This window comes from Epinephelus moara, chromosome 24 (genome assembly GCF_006386435.1).
Source record: "Epinephelus moara isolate mb chromosome 24, YSFRI_EMoa_1.0, whole genome shotgun sequence".
Lineage (NCBI taxonomy): Eukaryota > Metazoa > Chordata > Actinopteri > Perciformes > Serranidae > Epinephelus > Epinephelus moara.
In genome coordinates this window covers 25,762,027-25,780,689 of record NC_065529.1, presented here as the reverse complement: position 1 = coordinate 25,780,689, position 18,663 = coordinate 25,762,027, and the positions used below count along the sequence as shown (strand labels likewise).

General features: G+C 41.7%; 1 protein-coding gene across 1 annotated transcript; it reads right to left on the bottom strand.

The window, feature by feature from the left end:
- Positions 1-970: 970 nt before the first annotated feature.
- On the bottom strand, positions 971-18,511 carry usp4 (ubiquitin specific peptidase 4 (proto-oncogene)). Its single transcript, XM_050037189.1, has 22 exons — positions 18,305-18,511; positions 16,828-16,955; positions 16,579-16,709; positions 16,363-16,489; positions 16,043-16,188; positions 15,211-15,272; positions 14,896-15,042; positions 11,297-11,414; positions 11,009-11,182; positions 10,737-10,895; positions 10,191-10,415; positions 9,975-10,058; positions 9,778-9,872; positions 9,028-9,210; positions 8,551-8,777; positions 8,223-8,444; positions 8,055-8,125; positions 7,854-7,969; positions 7,615-7,764; positions 5,358-5,461; positions 4,833-4,921; positions 971-3,079 (listed from the first exon to the last, which is right to left on the bottom strand). Exons 1-22 carry the CDS (start codon positions 18,454-18,456, stop codon positions 2,957-2,959), a joined length of 3,033 nt encoding a protein of 1,010 aa, XP_049893146.1. The 5' UTR covers positions 18,457-18,511; the 3' UTR covers positions 971-2,956.
- Positions 18,512-18,663: the final 152 nt, after the last annotated feature.

Genomic DNA, 18,663 nt, shown 5'->3' with positions numbered 1-18,663 from the left:
TGGAAAGGGCCATACAGAGAAAAACCTTTTTGTCAAAGAGTTAAATCCTTTTCATTTAACCAGAAACAGTGCCAAAATCACCACTGCCATTTTGGCCAGACTCCTTTTAAATAAACAGTAATTTTAGCATGTGTAGAGTCAGCATCTTTTCACATCTAACTGAGTGACTTAAAGGTTTATTTTAACAAAACCAGAGTTGGTAAATGTTGGAATGGTTTTAAGATGAACCAAGATGGGGTTTTTCGAGTTTTATTTTTTTTCTCTCAGCTTTGAATCAAGTGTGTTTTGTGGTGATAAAATTACTGTTTATTTCAATGGAGTCTGGTCGCTTTGGCAGTAGTGATTTTGGAGCGGTTTCGGGTTAAACAAAAAGCATCTAACTCTAGGAAAAAAGGTCTGTCTCTGTAGGCATCCTTTCCATAAGCTGTCAGACACTTAGAGTATATTCTGAGCCTGTCAGTGGCAAAACAAGCACTTAAACTGGCAGTGCGAACATGCCCAGAGTTCACAGTGCAGCCTGTTTTCACTGCTGCCTGCTGCAGCTCTCACCTCATGCTGGACCAGTTTTAAAAATTGTTGTTCCTATTAGTCACTTACACACAAAAACACATGGGAAAATTGGGACCAGATTTAAAAATACGTGTCCCATAGGACCCATATTACTTTTTTCTTACATGCAACAATCAAATGATGAAGTTGTGGTGGGTGAAATGATCCATCCAGCACTTAGTGGCTCCTGGATTTGCAGTAACAGTGTGATTTACTACAGATCATAGTGCATGTTACAACTAGTCAGCATGACTGGCATGTTATTAACGTTGCATCACCCGCAAATAAAGATAATTTTGCAATGCAGAATTATTTCACAACCACCGCTGACATTAAGCCAGCTTTGTTAGAGTCACAGCCTTGACGTGGGCTTATTAAAGTGTATATATTCTGTGCATATAATTAGTCCAAACAAACCACCTTTTTGAGGCTTCCAGTCTTTATTGTACTTTGAATTCAAATATTTCTCAGTTTAAAAACAAATACTGAAGATATCGGCAATAAGATAAATATGAGGACAAGAATTTGTACACCTATTTTCAATAGTGTGATTATTTACATCCTTTCGGTTATTTTTCGTGTTTAAATTGCTGTCGTGATTTAAGGGGGAAAACAAGATTCGCTGCGTTTGGCAGCTGGATTTTGTTTTCAACTAAGTATCTAGGATTACAGATATGATATAAAGCTTTTCTAGGCATATAGGCATAAATGATTATACTTAGGTAGTCACCTCTGAGCGACGTGATGGGCGGGACCGACCAGCAAAAAAGGGCACTTGGAGGCCCTTCGTATCAACATGCTGTGATGCAACTAAGTGCAGAATTTCTGTCACAGAATAGGACTTAAGGGAAGTACAAACTGCCGTCTGGTTACACTAGAAGACCCTTGTGACTGAGTATAAATATTTTATGCTCAGTCACAATCATACAAGACACCTGCTATATCTGTGCTTCCTGGGATTATTGTGTGTCTATAGATCCCATTACGGTAAAAAAGGGATTCTTTGAGGATTTATCTACAGCTTTGCCTTTTTACTTAACAGCTGAGTGGTGTACTGTGATCATGGCAGAAAAACAAAGATGGGATTGCTGTTAAAGCACTGCTTTCCTGACCCCATCTGATGACACGTGTAGATTGTTCCTGATGACAAGGAGCGAGTTCAAGTTTCATGAATAAAAGCACCACTTTTATACTAGTTTATTTTGCTTCACTCAGTGTGCTTTGAAGATATCAAATAACATAGCCATTTCAATACAGAGCTGCATTAATGTACAAGACTAATAAGGACAAGCCATTGCAGGTGAGCTAGGGGTCCGATCAGGCAGCAATCAAAATATGCTTATAAGACACATTAAAATGATCTGGAAGTGTATGACAGCCCGTAACCCTTAACTCTAAGGCCAAATCATACAATTCTGTTTTGTCTAGATACACCAGAAGCAGGTAGATAATGTACTCATGGAGAATTCAAAGTGCCCCCTTTTTAGTCAGGTTGCAGGAATCAAAAGGCCGCTTTTGCATTGTGATTACAAAAAAAAAAAGAAAAAGAAAAAAACAAAATAGTAGCAGGGTAAGACTTCTCTCATGAGTTTAGGGTCTGAGAGACAGCAGAGCCCGTTCTGTGCGTCATAGCACAAAAAAATGATGGCTGAACAAGACTGCTTCAGCCACAACTCGTGTCACACTTCTTAAAACCTCGAAACAAGACATCCCCTCTGTGGTTTAGTTTGCAATGCAGACCCAGCACAACAGCTGGGCTGCAGCAGCAAGACCCTCCCCCCGCCCCCGCCCCCCCCATCAGTGATCCACTCTACACAGGTGGAATAAGGTAACAGGATTCTTTCAACAAGCATGGCATGTATTGTTCTGTGTGCACATCACACTGTTAATGTTTGGATTGACCTCAGCACAGCAAGATTATCAGAGATAAATCTAGGCACGACGCCAGTATCCTGCCAATGTCTCTACAGTTGGTACACGTCATTGTAAAAACCCTGGAACGCTTTGGTTGAAATAACATGTGCATTTGGCTTCTTTTTTTTTTTTATATTTCTGACTGACATTTGTTTATCTACGCATTTGAGGGCACTTCTAACATTCTGTTCATCCAGTGAGAGGATCTTTATCCATTTATACTCCTCTTTAAGTTCCAGACTAGTAAGCTATGTTCAGAAATCAGTAGGCCACCCGCTGCAGGGAGGAAGTCTCTCAGGTCACTCTTCTGACAAGGCCGTCGGCTCTAGTTGACAACATACGAGACAGAAATCAAATAAAATATGGGGAAGGTAGGGTTAATAATGTTAAGTCTGTGGAGTCCTCTGTCACTAAAGTAGCTTTGTGTGTGCGTCCAAGTGTCTCTATTTGCCATATGTGTTTCAGTGCGTGTCCCTTTCGCGCCAGGGGCTCCTCAGTTTGTGTCCATGTGGTCGTCGGCTGCTTCTGGGGCTCCTCCCAGCGAGGCCGAAGGCTGAGGTTTGGAGGGGGTTTCCTCGTCTCTGCGCTGATAGAACAGCACATAGGCTGCTTTAGTCTGCAAGGGATGACAAGGATAGGATTACACTACAGAAACAGAGACACTCGACACCGAGGACAGAAAGATAAGAAGGCTGAGGGCTTATGTTCATCAAACATCTGTCAATAATAAATCTCCATATACTGCATCTCTGGGGGTATTTGAGTACAGGACACCAGGAGTTATTAAAGAGAGGGGTTCCAAAACTTCTCCATAATATTTTACTCCATTTCCATGACTTTATTTAACTAGTTTAAAATGGGCAGACCTACATAGCTATACAGCCATACATTATTTAACACGCACTTCGTGCATGGGAACTTAACTTGAGCTCACAAGAAGCTGCATAAGCCAAATGACCAGACCAGCACGTTCTTTGCAAGATGTCAAGACCACGCCCCTTTTTGGAGGATAGAAAACTGCAGATGGGTGCATGTTTGGATTATAACTTTGACAGGTCTGCATGTATTTATTTCCTGTTAAACAAATGCCTAATAATTTTTCTGCAACCTAGACTGAACCTGAGCGTATGCGATACCTTAAATAATGAAGGTTGATCATTGTAATCCCCTTCAATCGTCCCCCATTCGAGTGGATCACTGACCCAACACACTGGTTATTGGGAGCTACATATATAGCTGTCGGGATCATGATAATACCTGGTAATTATTCAAATATATATCTGATTGTATCACAGGTATCGTTAGGCTAAAATTGTAAATAACCAACCTGTTAGTAGCCAACTGTTTGATCTATAGGCTGAGATTTAGTTGGAAGCGACAGTCTGATGATATACTGTGTGACTGGGACATTGCTGCAGCAGCCTCCCACTCAAGCTAACGTTAGCTATCCATCAGAAGTAACAGTTACTGTCACCAGCATCATTTAATCCTTCAACACACTGACTGTAAATATTCACAAATCTTGTGTGCCTCAGATTTCAGTGTGAAGACTTGGTTAACCTGTTTAACCACAGCTTTTCAGTATTTCTGGTTCTCTCCTGATGTGACAGCACATTTCTTTTGCCCAAAAAGGGGCGCGGCCTTGTGATGACACAGTGCCAGTCTGGTCTATGTGTAGTCTGAGTGGACGGAAGTTCGCTGCATAGATCAGCCTCTCATTGGGCGGAACGAGCCACCCGCTGAAGTCCCGCCCTACCACCTCCGGTTGTGTAGCAGTTTTCAACCGTTTTCAACACGTCCTTTACTAACTTTTGCGGTGTTTGATCTTGCGGGGATGTAGCCATTTTTCTGCCATGGTTCGCGTCCTGTAGGCGATATTTTTGTGGGCGTGTTACACCAAAACCTGTTTCCCCCCGGCAATATTTTTGCAAGCGCACCGTTGCTGTGGCACCGCCCAGAACGATTGTGATTGGTTGAAAGAAATACAAGCAGCCGGGGCGTTTTTTCCTCCAATCTTAAAGTGAGAGTCAGCCCAGCCAGACCTTTCTTTTCTTGAGAAAGGTCTGGTAAGCGAGACTAGTCTATGTGTATCAGATGATACCGGTGACACTTCAACAGTCATGCAGCGCAGCACTAGATTCCAAGTTAGTAATACAAAAAACATATTTCACGAAACATTAAGTCATGTTGTGCGATATCTAGGAGCGTATTTTCAATGATAGCCTGAACAAGGTATATTCAAAACAAAACAAAAAAAAACATTCTGTTAATTCTTATCAATTTCCTGGCCTGGAAAACAGTTTTTCAAATTCTATAAGTTTTCCAGGAATTTCATGGTCATGGGAACCTCATAAAGAGTCAAAACTCACCACAATCTGGTCCTCTGAGGCAGAGGAGACACTGCTGTCATCAAAGTAATACCACTTTCCATCCACTTTATTCTTGCCATAAGCTGTGTCTGTTAAGAAGGAAAGAAGGGTTAAACAAACAGCTTTTCACTTCATTTGTTTGTTGTTTGTTTGTTCAGGAAGAGATGAAAATCTTATCACACCAGTTCACTGTAAACTTGACAAAGAGTCCACATAGAACAAAGAGGTGTGAGGCACACTGCCATATTAAAATGCAACTGATTCGTGTCCTTGGACACACAGCAGTTGTTCACCAGACCATCTGCTGACACATATTGTTTGCATGTTTGAAGGCTAACAAACAAACTGTGCTGGCAGTGGCACAAGAACTACCGGCTGAAAATAAAACATTTAATGCTAAAAAAAAAAAAAAGCTATTAACAGCTCTTTATAGTATGTTGATGTTGAGTGACACTGACCACTCCAGAGGAAGGCCAAGTGTTATTAAAGAGATTATAAAGTGGGAAAAAAAGATCAGTGACTTACAGTGACCCCCTCCCATTCCTCCATAGTGGTTTGACACGGCGATGAGGTCATATATGTAGGGGCCCGCCTTAGGGTCACACACAAACTCTGACATGTTCAGATCCCTGTCAAAGAAAATATCACCAGTCACATTTAATGCCAACACAGTAGGCCATCTGTGTGTCTGAGCCAACCTGAGTAAGCATGAGTCAGCCTTTTTTAAAACAGGATAACGTTTTCTCTGCCTCCTGGTTTCTAGTGGATCAAGTTCCTCAGTCAGCAGAGATCAATATGTGCTGCACACACAGCGCCAAGAGGGAGACAAGTAGCCACAACTTCTCTTTTTTTTTAAAAACAGGCAGGAAAACCGTGCCAACGGAAACCAGGTTAATGACTCATGCCGAGCTGAGAGTGTACTTCTGAAAGCTATAATAGTTACACAACTCCAGATAAGGGCAGCGAGTACACAGGTGTAATTGTTCTCTGGAGTATGAAGTCAGTTCCCTGAGGTAAGAGTCCATTTCTTTAGAGTACAATAAACACAGTATTTCCTTATTCAGACCTCGGGTCACTTTGTCCTGTGAGTTACAGACTACAGCTCCCCCTACTGTTAGAGTGACACTGACACTGCAGTGTTTCTCACACACAAATGTTAGTCTTAAAATTGAGTGAAATAATGTGCATCCAAAGCTCATTTTGTCACAACCTGGTGTGTATTACTAATGGATTATAAAATGAATACATGAATGATTTAAAGGTTGCACTGAGTTAACACTTGGTGACCTAAATCTATAACACTGCATAACGCCGGAAACATTTAGAAAGATGCTGTTTAAATCTTTAGATGCAAAATATTTCAGCTAACTCTTAGACATTATATTGTTTTAGAATTTCTTTTTATTTTTGCCATTTTGCACTTCCAGCTCCTTCCTCTCAAAGCCATTTTTTTAATGGGTTTTTGCTTGAAATAAAGTCATTGGTCAACATGAGCTAAAAAGACTTTCATGATTGGTCCTACAACATAAAATGTGTTACTTAAAAATCGCTCATGAATTTTGAAGCCTTCACGTGTTAAAAAAAAAGCGGCTGAAACATTAAACGTCATCACGCTGAACAACAAAGCATAGTGGTGGTGACGAAGTCGCGACCGTGGTGTAGTTTGTTAACAGATGTTAGCTTTTTACCCCTGGGGATTGCATTTACACTTTAAAAAAAAAGATTATCTTGCTGAACAAAACATGCAAGTATCATAGACTTTTGTGTGCAACAGAGCTTACTTTCTAAATAATACCAAATCCATTAGATAAATCCCACCAGCTTCTTGCCAAGGGAACCAGGGCAATATTACCATCATCCCCGCAGCACTCTGTTGTAGTAATGTTAAGAACTCACAAGATGTGAATCTTAGGACTTATTTAAGTCAATCTAAAATTTTAAGGGCCTACACATCGACTGTCCACCTTCACAGGTGTTGTCAGACCTCTCCTAAGGACATCTGGGATGACTACAAAAGACACAACAGAGCCTTTTCTGATATGTCTCCAAATATCACCAAAATCACGTCATTTGTTTCATTCTGTGACCGGGAGAAGGTTGTTCACACATTTATCTCATCAAGTCCCATTATCGCAAATCCCTGTACACGTCTCTCCCATAACTCACTTCATTACCTCCAACTTGTACAAAATGCTGCAGCTCAGCTTTTAACTGGTTCCAAAAAAATGTGACCATATTACACCTTTTTAAGCGTCTTTATACTGGCTACCTGTGTCTTTTATAATCCATTTTCAAATACTTTTAGTCACTTCTAAGGCCCTGTCTGGTTTGACATCTCCGTAAATCTCTGAGCTGCTCTTCCCTTACGATCAAACATGCTGCTCAAGATCCTCAGGCAAATCTGTTGCAAAGTCACGGCTAAAAACAAAATGTAACTGTCCATTTGCTATCAGAGCCCCCAGACTTTGGAATGCCCTACCTGAGGAGATCAGACGTGCTGAATCGGTGATCCATTCTAAATCACTCCTTCAAACACACTGGTATATATATTAAGCTTGTCTGTTTATCTTAATTATTTTTTTTCTCTAATATTTGTAATTGCCTCTGTGATTACTTGCTTTGCTACCTGATACTTTGTCTGTTTTCTCCATGTTTTTCATTGCTTTGCTCTGTTTTATGTATATCCAGCACTCTGTAGCTCTACTTTTTATATCATTAAAGTTATTTAAGTTATTATTTTCTTGTCATTATATAATGTAAATAAGCAACACTGCCTGCATACCTGATGGGAAAGTCTACCACTGTGTCCAGCTTGTCCCTCCAACACCGGTTGTAGGAGAACCGCTTTAGATGAACTACCAGGATGCGAGGCAGCGACCACAAGTCAAACTTTTTCGTGGCCTGTTGGTGCTTCTTACATGTTGGACAATACCTGCATAGAAAAGATTGTATTTATATGACAAAGATAGAGACAAAGGTGATGCTTTGACACTGAGCTAGGCTGTAGTTGTGGACCCTCACCATGGATCGTGTTCTCCGAGTGTCTCCATGGTTGTAAAGAGCTCGATGCATTCCCTCAGAGCCACAGTGGCTTTCTTCTTCTGGGGCTGGAGCATGCTCTCATGCTTCTCATAGGCCTTCAGACATTATTCACACAGATATAAATAGATTGTTTACATATCTTGTCACAGGATTTTTCTGATGAATGTTAAAACTACTGACCTCCGCTTCCTGTTCATCATAACACAGTTTCTTTGACTCTGTGTCCCAGTCAATCGCCACCGTGGAATGTGCTGCAGAGAGAGGAGGGTGAGAGAGGCTGTCAACACAAAGCGGCTTTGAAAAATGAAAATATCGATGCAATTGTAAATTTTAAAGATTAGCACTGACGATTTAGTTTGAGGACATTTCCATCACAAGGCAGCGGGCTGATGTTAGCTGTTCCGTAAGAGTTGACTATGCTGAAAGTGAAGAGCTTTGCTGGTGAAGAGCACTGCTTGGCCATGTCTGCTTTAGGCCCATTTTCCAAGTCAGAGGTCTCTTCTTCCTCCTCTTCGGACTGGCCATTCTCTGGCTCTGGACTCACCTGGTGGTCCATGGCCTCCTCTTCACCTGAACAAACACCAATGAAATCTTGCTATCTGGAGGGGCTTTTTCATGGCTGATTGATGTTTCCACATTTGTTTAGATTTGGTGAGGGATAACGTTAGCTGCTTACCATCATATATCCCATTACTTTCATTGCAGGTCCCTGAGTGGTTGCTGCCGTTACTGGAGCTGGCACTGCATGAGGCTCCGTCTGACAGGGGGCTGCCACAGCCAGCCAGGCTGGCATTGAGACTAGACGATGTGGAACATTCAGGAGCCTGGCTGCAGCTGGCATAGGTCGCTGAGGCTGAGGCCCTGCTCTCACTGTTAGGGCTCTGGGATTGTTTTACATAGCGCCTGCAACAGGGAACAGAGGAGATTAGTTAACAAGCAAATACACTCAAAACTCACTTTTTATCAGCAGTCACTGCACTGTCATGTGCAGTGGTGTAGTGGAAGCTGATGAGGTGGCTGCACTACCAGGTAGATCAATAGGTTACCAAAGAGAGAGTGGCCAGGAAAAGAGGTGGGTAAACCTGCATATAACCTCCACTACACCACTGGTCAAGCAGTCGCCTTCCTTGCTAACCACACTGTAGGTCCTTACCCAATCCTCTCTAGGATCTTGTCATAAAGAACGTCTGCTATGAGGTTATGTCTGGGCACGGTGATGAGTAAAGGCTGGCCAAACAGCATGGTGCTCGTGGAACTTCCGGCATGCTTGGAGTGGCGCTCCCTGAAGTATACAGGCAGGTTCATCCTCTCGCTGTCCTCTTCCTGAACCTCATACCTGCACAGAGCAACAACACAAACACACACATTACACATACCTCAAACAGAAACCAGTGCCTCATCAAAGACCCCCTTCTATTGAAAATCAAGTTTTTAATCTTGTTCATATGTCCACATGGTATTTTTATATGCGCTACAGGACATATCATGAGCAAATGAAGCAGTCAATGCCATGGCTGTGCATTTTTACCTTGGAATTGCAGTGTAACAACTATACTATCAAAAACACAGAGTCAGATAGTCAGGGTTTCATAAGTGCCAAACCTAAGCCACCAATCCCGTCATCTTGCAGAATGGGGCTTTCCATACTATTAGCATAACGCTACTGCAAAATAAGGGGTACGAGAGGATATGATGTGATTTGCATATTCATAGATCAGCACATACTATATAAAGCAAAAGTGCAGAGTTACATCTAAGCCATTTTAAAGCATGAAGAATTTTTTTCAATGGAAAAAACTTCAGGAAATATGTAATTTAAATAAACAGAGCTGCACTGTTAGTGGTTTGGTCAATTTCAGGAGTGAACTTTAAGACACCTCATCTTTCAGTCGACAAGACTTACACAAAGATGTCATCTTTTTCCATGATTTGGTTGAGGCCATCATCCCGTCTATAAATTTTATGGAACCTATGATTGTAAACGTCGGCCACCACCATCTAGAAAGAGAGGTGAATTGCAAAGTTAGCACATACTATTTCCATTTCAACTGAAGATAAAGAAACTGTAAAGCTGGAAGTATAAAAGGAAAAAGTTCTTACATTTTCAGGAGGGAATCCACACAGTTTGGACAAGGCGCTGCACAGGTCTGTCACTGTACCCAATTTGGGGACCACCACTCGATACTGTCAAAGAAAAAAAGAGATATTATGACAAGCTTTCAAGACCATTAAAAGCAAATACAAAGCCAGCTCTGTTTTTAAAAATTGTAATTGTTCAAATCTAGAGCAATAACCGTAGAATTTATTCCCCCTCACCTGTGTGGGTCTGGACTGAGGGTCTGATCGCACCAGGAAAACCTCCATAGTGCGGTCCTTCTTCATGGGCAGAGGCAGTGTGAGGTAGCAGAATGGGTCAAAGGTTACAGACACCTTAGAGCACTCTGGGCACACCAAAGTGGATTTGAAGAGGCCGTGGAAAATGTCAACTATAATAGAGTCATTGCGCAAGCGGTGGTTCGTCCAGGCTTCCTTTGCAACAATCTGTAATTCCACAACCAACACAAAAAAACTTTGATTAAATTCCATTTTACAACCACAGAGAGTACGAGTGCAACTTGATACTGTAAAGTAAGTCACTGATGCATTTTGCTCCTCTGTTATTTAGAGATGCAACAATTAAACAATTAGTTGTCAACTACTGAATTAATCGCCAACTAATCTGCTTATTGGTTAATCAGTCTGAGTATTTATTTAACGAAAGGTCAAAATTCTGAAATAAAATGCTATTGAAAAACTTAACCACAAAATGTTTACAGTTTGAAAAGCAGCATCACGCATTTTTACATATGTACTGTACTATACCTCATCTGGACGGCCCTCTGCATCCCTCAGGGCCAGATAAGGCTTCTTCTTAACACGGTTTAGATCTTCATGGAGCCCGTCGAGCAAGAAGGCCAACAGCTCCTGCGAGTCCTGCTGCTGGTAGCCTGAAAACTGGGGGGCAAAACGCCCGACCTGGGTCTGGAAGCAAAAAAGCAGATTTTATCAACTTTGTTTTTAGCTTTAATATTATGAATGGATCATTTTCAATTTGCACACTATCACTTCAGATGAAGCTGTCTGACACAACTCACTTTGAAGGTACGTGGGGCGACGTAGCTGCTGCGGCTCAGCCACATCTGCTTTACTAGATCTGCATAGGCCTCTGCAATCTCGCCCCTCATTCCCAGGGGATTCTCACGGTTAATCTCTGCCTCGTACTGGTCATTGAGGAAGTACTCTGTGAGTGGAGATGCATTGCTCAGGCACTGGAAGAAGAGGAATGAAAGGTGGATTATGTGAACATAAAAACCCAAAAACATGGCAACAGTCTTTATCTGAATAGAAGTTGTAACTGTAACAGTAGTTTGTTTTTTTATTACCTGTAGGGCAGAGTTCATGAAGCATGTGTTGCCCAAATTACTGAGACCACACAGGCCAGGCTGCGACTGTGACTCTCTGTAGTTGTAGGAGGAGCTGTATGAATTGTAGCCTCCCAATCTGTAAGAAGAGCAGCTCTGTTACTGTGGGTACCCTTAAAGACACTATGCTGTGATAAGCAATACCTCAAACATTTAAACACGACATTCAAATATGGCATGTGGATAAAATATCAGATTGACACACACTCGTTCCCATCTAGAATACTGGTTTACACAGTCATGCAAACCCTTAACAAATATATGGCCAACTGTTTATGATCACAGGGCTCTAACTGATTTGTTATACATCTCCTTAAATAAGGTCTCTATGCCATGCAAATTCAGACATACTTTTCATCTTTTACTTTTTATCTTTTGATATCAAATTCTGTCCCTACCACACATACACGCCTGCATTCAACAGGAAACTAATTACTGGTGCTTCTGACTCAGACTGCAGTTAAAATTGTAAATATTACTGCTGCTCTAAGTGTCAGACCCCCTCCAGAGGTGGTTAGGACTATCAAAAGAAGATCAAAGCCTTCTGAATAAAGCGCAGCCATTTCATCTAGTCAGCGCAGAATTCAGACGTCATTACTGCAGGTACATCTTACTTTCCTCTGGAAGTTAAAGCTCTGTCCCTGAATACACTAGTGCTGTCACAAGCCTTAAGCTGATCTTAAACGTGAGCACAAATCTTTCTCTGTATTCTTCTACTACATTCCCTATAATGTTCAAGAACGCTGGGCAAACTCTTAAATTTATTCTTCATACAGACTAATTTGACAATGATCTTTTGTTCTAGAGTGAGCTGTAGCAATATCAACTACACAGAGATGCCAGTTTATTAGCTACACCTGATGCTATCCAAACATCCCTGCAATAAATCCAGCCTTTATGAACTACACTGTATTGTGTTTCTGTTGACAAGATAAGGGTGGACAAATCATTACAGACACCTTTCAAAGTAATCATACTGCAGGAGTTGTGTGAGAGTTGTAACTGGATGTTTTGACATAGTTTTGCTTTTGTTAACATGGTCCCCAATCAATCAATAAATGAATATGTTCGCCTTTTTCCATGGAGGCATGCAAGAGAAACACATTTCTTCACGAATTCAAGGTTACATGGCACGACTAACTGATGTACAAATGGTTGTTTTGTGGGGAAACTATTCCTTTAAGGCGTTTGGATGCAGCTCCATGTACCAAATAAACTGGTAACCTGTGTATATCCTTTGCTTGTCTAATTAAACTGCATTTTTCCGTGCAGTTTCACAAAACTGTTAATCATCTCTTCAGTAATCCTACTAAGCTCTAGGTAGCAGTGAACTTCAGAAAGAGCAGATGCAAGCATCTCAAGGCCATAAAGCCTTTTCCAGTAAGCGCTATAATGGAGCCATGCTACAACAGTACAGTTACAGTGTGTTCTTTCATTCCATGTTCCTCACCACACAATATGATTAAAACTATGCTGATACAGCACTGTGGTGTAAAGTATGTTCGTATTTGATCCAAGCCAGCTTTCAAATGGATGCTGACATACGCTGCTGACACACAGTGTCGGACGCACCCTGAACGAAATTTCCCATGGAAAAACTGACTATTATTGAAACAACAAAAAGCAGAAGTATTATTGACTGTTTCATTGCTTTTCTGTTGCCAGTGTGACGGCTTTGGTCCATGTTTGCTCTCTATCAGCTACCAAGGAAAATATAAAAGAAGGAAAGGTCACGACGTCAGTGACAGCATTCGAGGAGCCAGACTTTGTTCTGCTGGAGTCAATGGGGCAAGCATGGCAAATCACACTATAACCCATCATATCTTTGCTGTTTCAACTTTGAATGAAAAGTCCTTCCACCAGATTAAAAAACATACATTACATGATGCTTACTGATTTCTTTTTCTACATGTGCACTTTGTTTTCCTTGTTATTGGTCTCCAAACAGATGTTGGCTCATTCCAGCTGCATCTCAAGCCCCTATTGAGACCAGGATAGCCAAATGCTACCTGCTGTTAGCAGAGATGGATTTGGTTTTCAGTAACTAACCAAACTTTCAGCTATTAATGACATTTAATAATATTCAGGAGGGCTAACATTAGATGTTTCCTGTAATTGTCAGGTGGCGCTGATCACCAAATTACTGTAAATCTGGTCCTCCTTCACTTACCGGTACCTGTTACTTTATTTACTAATGAACTCAGTTAGCATTTGCACTTTGTTTAGCTAACCGGCCAGCAATATCTCTGTTAAGTCAGCCTACACTAATTTGGACCGTAAACGTTGTAAGCAATACTCCTCATGAAGGTGTAAAGGAAACAGACCAAGAGCTGCAGTGTTGGTGTGTGATAGCAGATATTACAGCCTCTCAAGCTTAATCGTTATTGTGACTTATATGTGCACGAGCTAATAAAGTTAGGACTAGACTGTTAGCATACAGTCAGGTCCTAGTTTGGCAGATATTTAACTTAGCAAACTGTCAGGCCATATCACTTAATCCATCCAGAGTAACAGTCAGTGCCATTAAGAACTGATTTGGTTATAACTGCAGTTTGGTCAGCGATAAAAGGTCAAACCTGCCCTGTTTGTGTATCATGATGTAACGTTACCTATCTTGGATCCAGCAGGGGCTTAAGGAGAGGAAATGAAGGAATGAATGTGTAAGCATCACATAATGTGTGGTTTTTAATCTGCTGGAAAGATGTTTCAGACAAAGTTAAAACAACAAAAATATGATGGGTTATAGTGTGATATGCTGTGCCAACCCACTGACTCTAACAGAACTGACACCAAAAGCTGGCTCATCAAACGCTGTCACTGACGAGGACTTTTCCTTATTTTATATTTTACCTTGTCAGTGACTGCATCAAAAACATTCCAACAAGAAACACACAATACGCATTCAAATGAATGCGTATATTCATGAGCTTGTGTTTATAACATGGGAGGTCGTGAACACAAAGTCATGAAGTCTTGAAGTTCTCATGAACACGATAAACATGACCTCATTTGAGCACGGTATTGGACCCACTTAGAATGTTTATGCTGTCAAATCTAAATTGGTCTAAAAGATAAAAACTAATTATATTCTAAGCAGAGGAAAACCGCATGCTTTTTATTCTGCAGTATGTAAAAGAAAATGAATTATCTGTTCAACAAAAACCTCATGCTCTGATGAAGGTCTGTGGGCATTAAACTGTTAGTCTGACAAACTAATCCAATAACTGTCTTAGATGCAAGACTAGTGTGCAAGAATCTCCTTTTAAATCTCCTATACCACACACCAGCATGAGAAATATTGGATGTGCAAATTTCCTCATGCACAATATAAGTCTTTAGAGAACTGCACACCACAGGAGCTGGGGAAGTAACTAGCACACAAGCACATTAAGTGAGGCTAACTGCTGGTTGTTATGTGTTTGTTCCAAACCCAAGTGGTCATAACTGTAAAGTCCTGTAGCACATTAAGCACACAGTAAATGTACAGGAGAGATAAAGGATGGTACTTTGTGCATGGGGGAGATAGTGAAGGGAGGATCAACCAATAAGAAAACTCTTGCCTGTTGCCAGAGGAGGTGCTGTTGTTGAGTGTGTAGCCAGGGCTACAGCTGCTGTCTCCGTTGGTTACTGTTGAGGAGATACTGGCTGTAGAGTTGGAGGAGAGTTTTGGGGAGGTAGTGAAATTCCTGGATGGGGTTGTACTGGATCTGGTGAGCATAAACAAAATCACGTTTTAGAGAAGCACATTTGTGAAAATGACACCCAACTTTCAATGTTGTGTAAACCCGGATATATACTTGATGTCAAACTTTACACCAGGATACAACTTATCTCCTGGTCTTGACTGACAACATACCAACGAGGTATTTGCTTACTTGGGATGGGAGGCTTGTCTGGGCCACGTGCCATCCTCATTCTTGCGCTCAATCACAAGCACCTGTGGGAAAACACGCTGAATGAGAGCCAAGCTCGCACAACTGACCTTCATGCCAGAGCTATCATGTCTCAGGCTTAAATTTAATACTAAACGTGCGCCAAGTGCTGCCAAGCTTTAGCAGCTGCAGGTAGGTCCATCAACTGCACTTACTTTGATGTGTGATTAGCCTGTTTATCACCTTCAGTTTACAGTTCTGGGACAGTAGCTGCCGGGATAAACTGAAACTTTGTCTCGTGCCTTTCGTGTGCAATAGCATGAACACCTGTACGGTTTAATGTGATTACATAAACTGTATTAAATAGTAAAACTTTAAGAGATTATTTCTGATGGGAAAGTCATAGAGGTATTAGCTCAACTCTGCAGTAACATTTGAGGCTAGTTTGTGTTATGCAGCAAGATATCACACCGTCCAACCTCCATTTAGGAAAAGGGAGCAAAAAATATTAGTAATCCCTCACATTAACCCTGCAATACAACACGTCCACTAAACTTCAGCATCAAAAATTACCATACAGCTGAACCATGAGCTGACCTCTCTCACACAACAAGACGTACACACTATAATCCTAACAATATCTTGTTGCAGGACTAATGTATTGTATTGCAATAAACTTCCAGAGTTCCTGTTATTCTGTACAATGCCTGTAAATCAATTATGTATGCACAGTGAGTACCAGTATGTTACTGGGCCGTGGTGTTCTTCAAAAGAAAAGAGGAACAGAGACTATCAGTGAACTGAAGGTTATTTGAATAACACAGCACTACGCTACCTGCCCCTGGAAGAGACCAGCATCCTGTACAGTGCTGTCTGGCTTGTTCAGCTGCTCGTAGGTGTTGCTCATGTATTTATTCCAGAGCCGTGTCTCCTTCTCCAATGGGATATTGAACAGCGTTCTCATCTCCTTCTCTATAGTATCTGGAAACAGGGGATTTGCAAGGCTTGCTTATTATTTTTCCTGCTTATTTTTTAAATTCACAAAACAAATATACAGACTGACAATATTTAGATATTTCCAGCATGCAAGCAGCTATCTATCTGGATATTTTCATTGCAAAGTTAAATCTATAGAACTCTTATGTAGGCCCTTACCTATAGTATCAGCTTTACTGAAATGACGGGTGACAACATTTTCCATGTTGTCATTCTCACACAAGTTGAGCTCCAGCAAATAGACCTCCACCTTACAGTGCTTCACAAACATGCCATGTTCAACAACCTGGAGAAGAGAGAAGACATTTAGGAGCCCAATCCATAAGTGAATGGTCAAAGTAAAAACAAAAAAACGAATATCTTCAACAGCATTACCTTCCTGACGATGGGTCTCTGACCCTCAAGGCAGCCGTACCAGCTGACAAGCTTATTCCATGCCTCAGTGGGCACAAGGACATAGTCCAGCTCATCTATAAGGTGCTCTTTCAGGGCCTGAGTCTCTTGGTCTTTAAGGAGAAAAAAATAAAATGACTACAGGCTAACACACAGCTCTTCAAAGCTCTGTGTGGGATCTGTGCATTTCTCAAGAGCAAGCAAATCAGCACCCAACAGATGAAAACATACCTGAGAACAGCCCGGAGTTATCAATTGGTCCTGGGTAGAGGCTACGTTCTCCAACATTGTACATGTCCCAGCTGTCAAATCCAACATACTTCTTCCACTGTTTGAACCACCGGCTGTCTATTAGATACCTAAAACAAATGGGTTGGTAAAAGTTAATGACAAACATCTCACACTTTGAGAGACACTTGATTGACCCTTTTGAACCTAAAAGACTAATACTTCATGAAACATTTTTGGTTACCTGATATGGTCTCGAGCAAGGACAGAAAAGGGTCAAGAGATGACACAATGCATGGGGCTTTGTAGAAACACTGTACTCAGTCTTATGCCAACCGGGATCATTATGCAACACCAAACTGCCTTGGCATTTGCAGATATAGTAACAGCAAGCTAGTTTGACTTAATCTCCTCCCGAGTGAGAATCTCCTTTAGTTAATAGGCTTGTTAGCAAGAATTCCCATAGTAAGACCTTGGAGTCATGGAACACTGTTTTGCCCGGCCACTGTCAGAATTAATGCAGCAGCCTCACATAGGAGGTGTCTAAAAGTAAGGTGTATGATCTTTGCCTTTTGCCCTCAGGTTGACTTGCCCCTGCCTTTGTGGAAAATCATACATTCAGCTTGAATGCAGTGCTATAGAGGTTATTTTTTAACTACAGTATAATAAACACTGGGAGTGAGAACAGGGAGTAACTGACCAGTATCAAGAACTATATGAACATGTTAGCTAGTAGCAGAACACAAAACACATGTGGCATATTCTTCTTAGAGCCCATTAAGAGCAAATAACGTCATCAAATACCGCCTTATCTGACAATTATATATCGTAAAACTGAATTGCTGTGGTGAAGCTGCTTGTATACCTCTAGCTGCATTATGCTCAGGCCTGGATGGTCTTTATGATATGAAACAGTGTTAGCTAACGTTGCCACAGGAAGCTGGCCAGTTAAGAAACCTGTCAGACAACTTCACCTGGCATGTCACTACAAGCAGGTAACGTTAACAACATCGCAAAATATTTCTGTCAAAGGGCCCATTTCCTAACAACTAACCATGTAGCAACGCCGGTTTGACTGGCAGAGGAAGCCACCATATGAACGCAGGGCCTAACCAGCCGACTAGCCACCACAGCAGCCAACGTCACCCAACTTGTCACAAAACAGGCATTAACGTTTAAGTACTATACAAAAGAAACACTTAGCTAGCCATGTCAGGTAGGTTGTTCACGGCTATAGTTAATGGACATTACGACAGACTCTACTCTAAACTGAGAAACAGTAAAGCCATCTAGCTAGCAGCTAGCGTGCTAACCTGTTAAACATTAGCTGGCCAAAATTATCGGTAGCACAGCAGCTTTCGATTTTAGACTCACAGCCACTGGTGCCGTTAGCCTGCTAGCTTTAGCATGTTAGCATTTCCTGTTTCTAGCTAACGCTAGCTGAAACACCCAGGTACTGCTGGCCGCTGCCGGTTCTTACCATTCGTCGCCCTTTCTTAGAGTCGTCTTCAAAAGTGACCCAATGGTCTGCTTTTGATTCTCGGTTGAAGGGGTTGGCATTTGAGCGGCTACCGGCTCCGAGTCGGAGTCTGCCGCGCCACCCGGCTCGGGTCCGCCTCCCTCGGCCATCATGCAGCGAATGTGCCGGTGTCGTGAACGCGCGGATGGAGGAGGCGCACTTGAGCGAGCATTGGGGAGCTGCTCATGGGAAACGTTCTTCCTCTACGGTCAGTGCACAACAGAGGAGGGCTGCTGTAGCACTCCGGTGTGAATGCTCTGTCATCACCATCGACACACCACTCAGTTAGATGCTAAACGGCGTATGTCAGCAGTACACCA